The sequence below is a fragment of the Alexandromys fortis genome, unplaced genomic scaffold (genome assembly GCF_014885135.2).
Source record: "Alexandromys fortis isolate MF-2015 unplaced genomic scaffold, M_Fortis_MF-2015_v1.1 scaffold_282, whole genome shotgun sequence".
NCBI classification, from domain to species: Eukaryota; Metazoa; Chordata; class Mammalia; order Rodentia; family Cricetidae; genus Alexandromys; species Alexandromys fortis.
In genome coordinates, this window is record NW_026068199.1 from 801,562 (window position 1) to 815,608 (window position 14,047).

Below are 14,047 nucleotides of genomic sequence, written 5' to 3' on the forward strand. Positions count from 1 at the left end.
GAGAGAGAGAGAAAGAAGAAGAAGAAGAAGAGGAGGAGGAGGAGGAGGAAGGAAGGAAGGAAGGAAGGAAGGAAGGAAGGAAGGAAGGAAGGAAGGAAGGAAGGAAGGGAAAATAGAAAACAGACTGAGCAAGATCTGAGGAGCAAGCCAATAAGTACCACTCTTCCATGATCCCTGTTTCAGTTCCTGCCTCCAGGTTCCTGCCTTGAGTTCCTGCCCTGACTTCCCTTCATGATGGTCCGTAAACTGTAAGATGAAATTAACTTTTTCCTCTCCATGTTGCTTTTGGTCATGATGTTTTATCACAGCAATAGGAACCATAGAGAGCACCCATTGCTCAGATGAGGAACTTAAAGCAGAGAAAGGCTCAGCAATTCAGCACTGATGGATGAAGGAAACAGAACTCACACCAAAGTGTTCACACATGCACCACTGGAGTGCTAGCATCGGCCTGTCCATCAATGCAATTCCAGAATCCCAAACACTGTCTCACCCATAGTAAATGCTTAATAAATACTTGTGATAAGGGCTGGGTATATAGTCCCAAATGGTAGAGTGCTTGCCTGATACACACAAAGCTGGAGGTTCTACCCCTAGAACAGCATAAAATGGAGGCTGTGATGCATGCCTGTACTCCTAGCACCAGAACAGAGAAAGTTGAACCAGAAGTTCAACGTTGTTCTTAGTCCCATAGCAAGTCAGAGATTGGCCTGTGCTACAACACAGAAAAAGAGAAGAAAAGGGGGGAGGGAAGCTTGTAATGAAAGAATGAGTGAATGGGCCAAGATGCAAATAAAATGGTGTTGGGGAGCCAGCAAGTAGGCTTGATGGATAAGGAGCTTGTTGCCATCTTGATGATCTGAGTTCCATCCCCAATATTCACATGGTGGAAGGGGAGAATCAACTCTCCAAAGTTATCCTTTAAACTCCAGAAGCTCATTATGGTGCACATTCTCAAAAGTGAGCACACATGCATGTGTGAGCGCGCGCGCGCACACACACACACACACACACACACACACACAGAAAGAGAGACAGAGAGAAAGAGACTAAATAAATAAATATATGTAATTCAAAAAATTTAAAAGATGTCAGAGACCAGAAAGACAGCTCAGCAGTTAGAGCATGTCCTATTTTTGCAGAGAACCTGAGTTCTGTCACCCAGCACCCACATCTAGTAGCTCACAACCACCTATAGCTCCAGTTCCAGGGGAATCTGACGCCCTCCTCTGCACTGCACTCACATGCATATACACAGACACACAAAAGTTTAAAAATATATATTCAAAGCTGTGTGTGGTAGTGGTGGTGCACACCTTTAATCCCAGCACTTAGGCGGCAGAGGCAGACAGATCTCTGTGAGATCAAGGCCAGCCTGGTCTACAGAGAGAGTTCCAGGACAGCCAGGATGTTTATGCAGAGAAATTCTGTCTCAATAAATGAAAACAAGCAAACAAAGAAAAGCCCCAGATATTCACTGTCACTAATCCTCAGGGGAACACAGTGACATCTATAATGAGATACTTTCTTCTCTTTTGGTTTGGCTTGGCCTGATGAAGAAGGGTCTCACTGTGCAGCAAGGCTGGCCTTAAACTCATCACCTCTCTCCTCAGCCTCCCGAATGCTGAGGTGGTAAGTGTGCAGTACCACGCTCAGCCCAAGATGACATCTTGTATCCACTGGGACTACAGAGGGCAGAAAGTCAGATAACAAGTGTTTACAAAATGTAGAGAAATGGGAAAATCGTGTGCACCACTGTCAGGAACAAAGGGTAATACAGCCACTGGGGGACACAGTATGGTGTGGAGGGTCCTCAAAAAGTTAAGGACAGGTGACCTGGAGAGAACCCTCAGTGGTTAAGAGCACAGTGACCTGAGTTCAGTTTCCAGCTCCAACATGGCAGTTCACAACCGCCTCTAACTCCAGTTCCAGTGGATCTGATGCCCTCTTCTGAATGCTGAGAGCACAAGGCAGGCATGTAGTACACAATCATTCATGCCAACAAAACACCCATGTACATAAAATGAAATAAATAAACCTATTTTTTAAGTTAAAAATCATAATGTTACATGACGCAGCAACTCTACTTCTGGACTTCAACCCGAAGGAATTGCAAACAGCAATGTGAAGAATTAATGTGCTCATGTTCTTAGCAACATTCAAGGTAGCCAAAAAGTGGGAACAAAAAACATGGTGGCTTGTAATCCCAGCACCTATGTGATGGATGCAGGAGGATCAGGAGTTCAAGGTCATCATAGGCTGTATATTGCATCAAGGCCAGTCTCAGCTACCTAGTACCTTGTTAAAAAGTGAGGAGAGTCCAAGTTCTCTTCTAAGATGAATGCACATGACAAAGCAATGTAATGTATACGATGGAGTACTACTGAACCCTTTAAAAGGAATTATACTGATGATGTAGCTTAGTGCCTAGAGTGTTGGCCCAACACACCAGAGGACCTGGCTTGGATTCCCCAGAACCTCCTAAAACAGGATGATGACACATAAGTCTCTCATAAGCAGGAGCATCATGAGTTTAAGCTCATCTCAGCCAGCTCCTGACTTACCTAGGCTACCCAAGACTGTCTTCAAAACCACCACGGTGGCAAATGTCTTCCTAGTACTCAGAGGGCAGAGACAGGTGGATCTCTATAAATTTGAGGCCATCCTGATCTACATGTGAGTTCCAGGACAGCTGGGTGATGGTGGCGCACGCCTTTAATCCCAGCTCTCGGGAGGCAGAGGCAGGCGGATCTCTGTGAGTTCGAGACCAACAGGCTCCAAAGCCACAGAGAAACCCTGTATCGAAAAAGAAAAAAAAAAAACCAAGAACATATACACATACACAAATACATAAGCAAACGTTTCTGTGACAGGGTCTCAACTCTGTAGCCCTGGCTTTCCTGGAACCCACTGTGTAGATCAGGCTAAAGATTTTTCTGATCTGAATGTATATTCTCTCTCTCTCTCTCTCTCTCTCTCTCTCTCTCTCTCTCTCTCTCTCTCTCTCTCTCTCTCTCCCTCTCTCTGTATGTGTGTTGTGGTGTGCATGCACGTGTGTGAAGGTCAGCAGTCGACGTTGGGTGTCTTCCTCTATCACTCACCACCTTATTCTTTGAAGCAGAGCCTCTTCCTGCACAAGAAATTCAGCAACTGAGCTAGGCTGTCTGGCCAACAGACCCCTGGACCCTCCTATCTCTGCCTCCCTGATGCTGGGATTATAGTGCTATGGTCATGGGTGCCAGGGATCTGAACCCAGGTCCTACCTAGTGCTTGTATAACAAACACTTAAACAATTGAGACATCTCCCTAGCCATAGGTGTGCTGATGGAGAGAATTTACCATGTCTCAGGTTCCCACCTCAGAATGGTAGGAGTCACATAAGACTGGTCACTAAACCGCACTAAAGGCTAGGCACACATAGTTCAGTTGGCAGAGTGAGAACAAAGCCCTAGGTTCCACGTGCAGCACTGTATAAACCAAGTATGTTAAACACACCAGCACTCAAGAAGTGCAGACAAACATCAAGAGTTCAACCCATCCTCTGCTACATACCAAGTTCAAGGCCAGCCTGGAATATTTTAATGTCACTAATTATCAACTGGGTGCCTAGAAGGCAAGCCTCTGGGCATAGCTGTGAAGGTTTGTCTAGACTAAGGTTAGCCTCCAAGTATGTCTAGGATTGGAGAGATGGCTCAGAGGTTAAGAGCACTAGCTGTTTTTCCAGAGGTCCTTAGTTCAATTCCCAACAACCATCTATAACAGATTTGGTACCCTCTTGTGGTCTTCAGGCAGAACATTGTACAGATAATAAATAAATTATAAATAAATAATAATAATAAAAACACCAAAATTGGTTTTGAGTTTTTTGTTTGGTTTTAGTTTTTCAAGACATGGTTTCACTGTTTAGTTCTGGCTGTCCTAGAACTTGCTTTGTAGACCAGGCTGGCCTCAAACTCACAGAAATCCACCTGCCTCTCCCTCCCAAGTGCTGGAATTAAAGGCATGCACCACCACTGCCTGGCAAATAAATAAATCTTTTAAAAAAGAAATTTATTTGTGAGGAATTTCTGAATTAAACTGACGTAGGAAGACTTATCTAATTGTGGATGGGACCACTCCCTGAGCAAGAGATTCTGAACTATATAAAGTGGAGAAGGTAGGACAGGGAGATGACTTGGCAGGTAAAGGTACCTTCTGTCAAGCCTGATGACCTGGTTTTGATACCAGGAATCCATGTGGTGAGTGGAGAGAACCGATTCTGACCACAAATTATCCTCTGACATCCGCACATGCTCCCTGCTGTAAACTCCCCTCCACCCAAATGTAAATAAATAGGCAGGCAGGCAGACATACGCAATTAAAGAGAAGAGAGAGAGCTGGGCACTGGGCATTGCCCTCTGCTCCTGACTTTGACTGTCATGTGATTGGCTGCTTTGAGTTCTTGCTGCCCTAACTCCCTGCCCCCACAATGATGAAGGACTGTAGCCCGTAAATGAGGCAAATGCGCACCCCTTAAGTTGATCTTGTTGAGTATTTTATCACAGTAAATGGAAAGCAAAGTGAATAGACACTTGAGACTCTGCCTCAAAACGGGTGAGGGGGTGAGGAGGGAGTGAACAGGATTGGTGTAAAGACACTTACCACCAAGCCTGTTGATCTGAATTTGATACCCAGGTCTCCCACAATTGTCCTGACACTCACACTCGGAGACTAAAGAATCTAACACACTGTAACAGTACCCTCTCGGCTAACCAGTAGTGCCCGCCGCTGCTGAGCACTTGACAGAGGGTTCGCTAACTTGCTCAGTACTCAGTACAACCCTCTAAAGTACACAGTGACAGGACCCCTACTTTACAAACCAGGAAACTGAGGCACAGAGTGCTGAAGACACTGCCTGCCCCACACAGATGCACACAGAAGGAGAGGGTTCAGCCACAGCCAGATTTTGGAGGTCACAGAGCTCGGGCTCTGAGCCAGCTTCTCTGGACTCCCGTCCCAGAGTCCCAGCAGAGCAGCTCTTAGGAAACAGAACACCCTGAGTCTCAGTCTCCTCCTGAGAAATGAAGACGAGGCTGTGGCTCTATAGGGCTCTGGTGAGGTTTCAGAGAAGTAAACACAGATCCTGTGATGGTTACCACACAGACCAACTTCTAGGCTCTGAGCCCAGGAGGCTAAGAAACTTGTACTTTTTCTTTGTTTGGATTCTTGTTGTTATTGTTGTTTTTGTTTTTCGAGACGGGGTTTCTCTACATAGCACTGGTTGTCCTGGAACTAGCTCTGTAGACCAGACAAGCATAGAACTCATGGAGACCTCCCTGCCTCTGCCTCCCGGGTGCTGGAATTAAAGGCATGCACATCACCGCCCAGCGATTTATTTTATTTTTAATTGGGGATTGGCAGGCATGTGCACATGAGTACTGGTGCCCCTGAAAGCCAGAAGAGGACATCAGATCCCTTCTGCACTGTAGTTACAGTCAGTCATGAGCCAACTGACAAGGATTCTGGGACCTGAACTCTGGTCTTCTGAAAGAGTAGCAAGTGCTTTTAACCGCTGAGTAGTCTTTCCAACCCTGGGCTAGACAGGAGCTGTTTATGTACAGGGATGGCCCCGAAGCTTTACAACTCTTTCCCCAAGCCCAGGATCTGCCTAATAGACAAGGATGTGATGGTTAGGTGGCAGCAGATAGCCGTGGACAGGACACGTGAAAACCAGGTCCAGCACACGGCGTCCTTCACATGCCTCACACTGTGGGTGCCCCAGCCTGAGTCACTTTCCCTTCTCGGGCCTCCAGCTTGCTACTCTGACAAACAGGAGCCATAATAATACCTTCCCTGTGGCACAATTGCAAAGACTCAATGAGATAATAAGGCAGCAAACTGCTGAACGCAGGCATTTGCAGAGTCTGCAGCAATAAATGGGGCCGTGGGTCCAGACTGTGGAATCCTCAGGGAGGAGCTGCCGGCTTAGCTGAGAGTTCTCAGAAAGGGGCTGGAACACAACTGTCCAGTGTGGGTAGCACCACCCCAATACAGCAGCAGACACAGGCTATGAGGGGGGCATCCACTAAACTTTCATAACAAGAGGACGTGAGAGGAGCAAGGAGGGGGAGGAGTAAGATTCACATTGATCATATGCGATATTTTGGTCACATTTGCTTAAATATTAAGTTCACCTGTTTTTGGATTTTACTGCTGGGAAGAGAACCACACTGAAATACCAAGGGGCCCTACTGGTAGATTCAAGGCAAGCACTCTACCACCAAGCCCCACTCCGAACCTCTAACTGAAAGAGTCTAGGCAGCCACTTTACCACTGAACTACACCACCAGGCCCCTGGCTAATAAAATCTAGGCAAGAGCTCTGCCACTGGCCCACCTTACCCAGCCCAATAGCCAATCCCTTGGTGGATTCTATGCAGATATTTTACTATTGCCCTGGAGCCCTGGGGGGGGGGGGTGATCTAGGCAGGTGCTCTGCACTGAGCCACACCCCAGCCCTTATCTGTTCCTTCTTGTTTGTTTTAATGTATCTATTAGAAAAAGAAATTCTATATAGTATTTATATTATGTTTCTGTTGGGCAGTGCTGAGTGCTTAGGGAGGAAAGATTATGGATACTTGAGATACTAATAAGAAGAAAACAATAATAAGTAGACCAGTACATGCAGCACCTGCTAGCCTACAAAGTGCTTTACTTTTATTAATGCAGACTTTCCCAATCTTGTGAATAAGATATTATATATGGGGGCTGGAGAGATGGCTCAGAGGTTAAGAGCACTGGCTGTTCTTCCAGAGGTCCTGAGTTCAATTCCCAGCAACCACATGGTGGTGGCTCACAACCATTTATAATAGGGTCTGACTCTCTTCTGGTGTGTCGGTATACATGCAGAGCATTTATACATAAAATATAAATTAAAAAATTTTAAAAGGGCATTATCATGATCCTCCTTTTGCAATAATGGAAATGAAGCTGGGAAAGTTAAAATACACAGACAGTCCATGGCCACACTGCTCTCAGTGGTGGAAAAAAAGTGTCTTGTTTTATGGTTTATGTCTCAAGGCAAAATTCTATACCATTTCAAATACCACAAAGGAAGATGAGACTGAGTCCCACAAGTGCCAGACCCAATGAAGGTCCACCTTCTGCACACCTGAATACCCAGTGGGCTGGAAGTTGGTAGTTTCGCTGCTTTGTTCCAGACCCAAGTTTTAATCCACTTGCTACAGTGTGTTAACTGTGTGACTCTGGGCAAGACACTGTGCATCTCTGAGCCAATGCTTTCTCTTGCGGGGGCAGTAGCTCTTTAGGGGGGTTATTTGAGCACCACATGAATGGCAGCTACAGTAACAGTCAAGTGAGCCTTCACAAGCTAGCTCCGTGACACACTAACCTCCTTTGGCTTACAGCACACCCATCAGGTTTAACCCAACATCTGACCCTTCCTCCTGTTTCCTGTGAAGCACTTCTCCACCTCCCTCATTCATTAACCCTTTGTGAGTGTTGGTTTTATTTGCCAGCAGGACACAACCTAGAGCCATCTGAGAGTCACAACAAGGGATTGTTTAGTTCAGGGTGGCCTCTGGGAGCATCTGTGGAGGAACGGCTTGTTTGCTTTAATTGAGGTGGCAAGATGTGCTCACTGTGGATGGTCCCATTCCCTGGACTTGGGGTCCTGGATTGTATGAGAGAAAATGGGGAGAACTAGTATGCAAGCAAGCACCAATGCATGCATGCATTTCTCTCAGCTCTTGACTATGGATGCAATGTGACAAGCTATCTGAAGTGACTGCCTGATTGCCCCCCAACAATCCACTGTAACCTGGTCCAAGTGTAGGAGAACAGACCCTGAGGGCATGGAAGCAGAACTGGCCCTGCCTCTTGCTCATCACTGCAAGGGGTGACTTAGCCAGGAGCAATGTTGGAGAGTTCACCCTGATGATGAGGATGGGGGAGAGCTGGCAGACTGGCCAGCCCTGCAACTACCCGAGCCAAGAACCAGGGTTATGAGTTGGTCCACCCCAACATCCACCCCATTCATGATCTGTGGGAGTACATGGAGGGGCCAGTCCTGCAGACCCAAAGCTGCAGAATCTCCACAACACATGGCAACTACAGGATATCCTAGAGGAGTCCCAGTGAGGACCCAGCATAGATAGTGTAGCAAAAGCTAGAGACCTCCAACCCCACCAATGACTCTTTACAATGAACATTTGCAAGTAAAAATACATGGATTAAAGGGTTACTGTGTCACACACAGCTCCCATGATAAGATTTTTCCTTTTGTCCATTTTTTTCTTTTCTCTTTTCTTTTTTTCCTCTTAAACTTTATTTTATTTGGGTGGAGGGAGTTGCAGGGGCGGTGGATATGAAGGAATAGGGAGATGAACGGGATCCAAATGCATGATGTGAAAGACACAAAGAATAAATAAAAAGAGCAGGGCTCTGGTGGCGCACGCCTGTAATTCTGGCACTTGGGAGGCAGAGGCAGGTGGATCTCTGTGAGTTCGAGGCCAGCCTGTCTACAGAGCTAGTTCCAGGACAGCTAGTTAAACAGAGAAATCTTGTCTCAAAAAATAAATAAATAAATAAATAAATAGTTTAAAAAAAAAGATGGAAAATACCCTTTCTCCTTTAAGTTATTTTTGGCAGAATATTTATCATAACAACAGAAATGAAATTAGAACACATTTTGACTGTCTTTTTTTTTTTTTACTTTTTTTTTTTACTTTTGAGACAAGGTCTTGCTATGTAGCCCAGGCCCATCTGGAGCATGGATCATACCCTGGAGATCCTGCCTCCAGAATGCTAGGATTGTAGGAGTGGGCCACCATGCCTGGCTTCAAATGTTTTTGGTTTGCTTTTTCTTATGCTTGTTTAAATGTCATTCTATTGTATGCTACTTCCTTTGAGAAAGAGCCTCTTGCTAGAGGCCAGGTTGACCAGCAAGCCCCAGAAAAGCTTTTGCTGCCATGTCTGACTTTCGGTGTTTTTTCATGGGTGTCGGGTCCCTAGAAATTGGAGTTACAGACAGTTGTGATCTGCTATGCAGGTGTTGGGAACTGAACCCAGGTCATCTAAAAGAGTAGTCAGGGCTCTTAACCACTGAGCCATTTCTTCAGCCCCCCTATCTAGTTCTTTACGTAAGTTCTGGGAATTGAACTCAGGTCCTTGTATTTGCAAAGAAAGCACTTTATGAACTTAGTCATTTGTTGTGTTTCTTCCTTTTCTCTTCGGTGACTCTGGTTCACACACGCACTGATGCTCATCACATAGACTTCTCCAGCCAGGCTGGCTGACTCCAGTCTCCCAGAGCATGTCTCTAACAGGTCAGAACAAGAGGAGGAAAGGACAATGAGCAGACCAGACCTAACTGAGAATAATTTCTTCACTTTGAAAAGTATCAAGGAGAGTGATTTCCTCCTATCTGAAATGGCATGAAACTCAGCCAGAACTTTTGACACAAACCTTTTATTACATCTACTTGGGAGGCTGAGGCAGAAGGATTGCAAGTTCAAGGCCAGCCTGGGAAAGTCAGTGAGACGGTATAAAAATAAAAAGAAAGCCGAGGGTACAGCTAAGGGATCGCATGCCTTCCCAGCATACATGCGGCCCTGAATTCAATCTCTTAGGGGGAAAAGCCTAGGTGCGGCTGTTCATACCTGTGATCCCAGTACTGAGGCTGCTTGCTGAGGCAGGAGAACTGCTGTGAACTGAAGGCTAGCCTGAGCTGCATCTCATAGTCTTGTTGCAAAAGCAAAAACTCTAAGCTAGGTATGGGGAGTTGTGCTATATAATCCCAGTCACTTAAGAGACAGAGACAAGGGGATCTGGTCTGGGCTGCTGGAATGGCTCACTGGGTAAAGGTGCTTGCTGTCAAATCTGATGGCCTGAGCTCCACCCTGGAACTCGCACGGGGTAGGAAGAGAAGCGACAACTAGCTGCTGTGAGTTATCTGCTGACCTCAACCAATGTGACCATGACAGACATGTGCGTGCACCCCTCCACAATAATAAATAAGTATAATACAAAACAGATACAATTAAAAGAGACTGTACAGACTTCCTGTTTAAAAACAAAGTCCAACCTTGGCTACATAGCAAGTTAGAAGTCAGCCTAGGCTACGTGAGACCCTATCTCAAAAACCCAAACCAAAACACACAGAAAGAAGAGACAGAGGTGGAGGAAGGAGAAGGAGAAAAGAAGGAAGGGAGAGAAAGAGGGAAGAAGGGGGTGAAAGGAAGAGCAAAGCAGAGGACACGAAATTCAAATGCCGACGTCCACCAAGGATACTCAGCTAGATGGCGGCCACGCTCGGGGGTGGAATGGATGTTTCCACTAGAAGTGGCAACACTGACCGTGTGTTCCACAAAGCCAGAAATAATTACCCCTCTGCATGCTGTAAGCCCTTCAGAGAATGCCGCCTCTCCCATCACTGGCACTATTTCTTAGCAAGCATTCTAAAGCTGACACGTTCACAACTGAGCCAGTGCTATCCCTCCTTAATAATGAAAGAAATAAGAGAAAATAAAGGAATTTAAACAAAATGCCCTGCTCTTCCTTCTCATGAACAGATCCCCCATTGTCAAGTGGCTCTGACCAAAACTTCCTCATCACGTGGGATTTCTCACCTGAGGTGATTTTTTTTTTTTAATCCCCCATGGGAAGGTAGATAATGTATGGAGACAATTTACAATTTTGGTTGTCACAACTGTTGGGGGTGGGCGGGACTAGACAGGGAATAGAGAAGCAGATCAACATCCTACGGTGCTCAGCTCAGCCCCCGCCACACAGAATCCTCAGTCCCAAAATGTCACCGGGGCGGAGGTTCAGAAGCCCCGCCTCCAAGACACCCCTCACCCGTCTCTCCATCTCAGATCCCACAGTTGCTCCATCAGCAATGCCTTCCCACGGGGAACTTTGGAATATACTATGAATTCAAATCACGGCTCCCACATTCTCCCTTTCCACCCTCCCCTGAGCCATTTCTCAACATAGCAGCAAGAGCCATGCTGCTAGAACTTAAGCCAACTCCCGTGGCTTCTCTACTCCAGAGACTCCAATGGCTCCCATCTCTGGGCAAACGCCGGATCTTCTGTGGGATACATATGAGCCTGTGACGTCAAGAGCTTATTATCTCTCTGGCCAAGCATTGCTCCCTCCCTGTCTGCCAGTCACACTGGCTTCCCGCTGGCGGCCAACACAGATTCATGGTCACCTCAGAGGCTTTGCAGCCCCGATTTCCACAGCCCATACATCCATACCTCACTTTCTCAGGCCACCAACCAATGTCAACTGCTGTATGAAACAAACGCCTCCCATCCTTCTCAACTAACTCACATGCATAACCCTGATATGGCCCCTCTCTCCATTTCTGCTTCCTCTCTATGATTCCCATTAGTCTTTCTCCTTTCAGATCAGAAGATATTTAAAGTCAGAGATTTGTATGTCGTTTCTATCCCTTATTGCTCTTGATTCAACAAGGAGAACCTGGGGAACATGGAGATGGCTGATGAACAACCTACATTCAATTCCATGGACTACATGGTGGAAGGAGAGAAATGACCCCCACAAGCTCTCCTCTGACCGCTACCTACACACCAAAACACACATTCAAACCATACTGACACACATACAAAATTAAAAGGTACAGAATCTGCTACACAGTTTAAAGTCAACTTAAAAAGATGGATGGATGAACACACAGATAAATGAGTGAATGAATGAATGAATGAATGAATGAAATATATTTCAAGGAGGGTTCCAGTGCAAACTCCCATATACGGCTCTGTACTTCAGCCCTGGTGAGGCCGAAGAGTGGACATTAGTGACATGTCCCGTAGGGTGGGGGTACCAGAGAAGAGGAGGGACATGGGATGACAGCGAGCAGAGGTGACTATGACATCTGATTGACTCCATAACCAGATCTAAAGAAAGTGTCTGCTACTCAAATGGGGCCCGTAGGGGTCCGTTCTGAACACCAGATCTTCTGTGATAGCTTGCTGGAAGCCAGAGGTCAGATCTTTAGGGAGCATTCTCCCTGCTTTGAAATGCTGGTGACTGACTTTGGTTTCCGGTATGAAACATTCCACGGACTCATCTTCAAAGCCCACCCATTCTTCACTTGAGGCGAGTGATTTGACAAGACCAGAGGAGTCAGGGGCAATAGAAAAAATAAGACAGACAAAAAGTAAAAGTGTAAAAACTTCAGCTCTTGGTGGGAAAGGAGGAACTTCGGGGTTGCTGGTCCATCCTCAGTGCCACAGATGAGGGTGAGAAGGCTCAGAAAGGTGGAGGACAGGGGTCACATGGTAAAGCACCCCGAGTCTTGCTTCACAGCCTCTATATGCATGATAGATACACAGGAAATTTGCATGAAAGAATTACTAACATGGAGGATGGGATAGAGAAGGAGCGAAGAGAAAGATAGCAGGTGTCCTAGACAAGAAGGGTCCGGAAGGAGATAGGTTTGAGCCTGAAAGCAACACCCAAAAACAGAAAATACTTGGAGGGAGAGTGCAGAAACAAGGGGTCAGAGAAGAGGAAGCATCCCAGGAGTCCGCTAGGAAGGCATGAGGCTGTGGAGATGGAGCGGAACTGTCCGAATAAGAACTAGAAAGACCAGGATGTGAGCTTGGGAGAAGTTCTGATGGGGAAAGGTGCTAAGCGCTGCAGATGAAGAGAAGATGGCCTCCAGCAGGGAGAGAGAGCAAGAGAGACCAGAGGAGGTCAGAAGGCATAGCTTTGTTTCAATTCTGGAAACCAACAGGAAAGGAAAGATGTGAGGAAGGGACGAGAATTGGCAGGGGCAGGTGAGATGGCCTGTGTGTAAAGCTGCTTGCTGCTGAGTGGAACAGCCTGGACCCACACAGTGGGAGGAGATTATCAACTTCTTCAAGTTGCCTTTGCCTTCCACATTCACACTGGAACTAGTACTCACTAGATAGATACATAGATAGATGGATAAATAGCTAGCTAGATACATAGATGGCTACATAGATAGATGGATGGATGGATAGACAGATAGATAGATACATAGATAGATACATAGATATACATAGATAGATACATAGACAGACAGACAGACAGACAGACAGACAGAATAAAAAAAAATTAAGGAGGCCAAAGAAATGGTTCAGCAGTGAAGAGTATTCCCTGCTCTCCCAAACGACCAGAGTCCAGTTCCCAGCACCCATATTGCATAGCTTACAAGGTTTTAATAACTAACTCCAGGGGATCAGAGGCTCTGTTCAAGCTTGCATGGGTACTTGAACACATGCAAGTATTTAAAACACGGACACACAGAAATGCGTGTACAGTAATTCCACACGGCTCACAACCATCTGTAACTCCAGTTCCCGAGGACCCAGCACCCTCTTTTCGACCCCAAAGGTTACAGATCATGCCCGTGGTAATAGTCGAACCTACAGGCAACGCATCCATCCACATCATCAAATAAAATAAAAGAAGCACAGAAGAAGGGTTGGGAGGTAGGGCAGAGAAATGCGTGGAATCACAGAGGCTCCAGCAGGGAAGCACACCCCTGGAGACCTTGAGATGGAGACTCAGAACACATTAGCCGTCAATTTGCTGGAGGCACAGGCTTCAGTGGAGGTGGCCAGCCAGGGCCTTCCTGCACCCTACCTTCCAGGCAGCATATCCGCCAGAGGCCTGAGTGTGTAAGGCCCCCAGGGTCCTTCTTCTCTGAGGAGCCGCTGCCCCCACGGTGGGGTGGTCCATCATCACCTGCGGTGAGGTTGGTGGTGTTGCAGATGAGAGCTCGTGTGTAGAGCCAGTAGTCAGTGCTGATGGCGATGGTCATGAGTCCAAAGGCCGCAAACGCGCCTACAGTGGTCAGCAATACCTGAACGCCCTTTTCGCACCACAAACCCCTCTCTTCATTCCAACGTTTCAATGACTCCAGTTTGACCACAGGCAGCCGGGGGGCCGTGGGCCACCACCGGGGCAGCGGAGGTGGGGCCGTGCCGGCGGCTGGGGGGGGTCACAACACAGGCAGAAGCGGGGGCCTCGAGGGGCCAGAGGGGATGGAG

General features: G+C 46.8%; 1 protein-coding gene across 1 annotated transcript in view; it reads right to left on the reverse strand.

Moving 5' to 3' along the window:
* Window positions 1–13,833, reverse strand: part of Cacng8 (calcium voltage-gated channel auxiliary subunit gamma 8) — a 21,627-nt gene extending 7,794 nt beyond the window's left edge. Inside the window, exon 1 of the mRNA XM_050129865.1 lies at window positions 13,641–13,833. Coding sequence (XP_049985822.1) covers window positions 13,641–13,818 — 178 coding nt within the window. The 5' untranslated portion in view covers window positions 13,819–13,833. The remainder of the gene's footprint in view (window positions 1–13,640) is intronic.
* Between the last annotated feature and the right edge of the window lie 214 nt (window positions 13,834–14,047).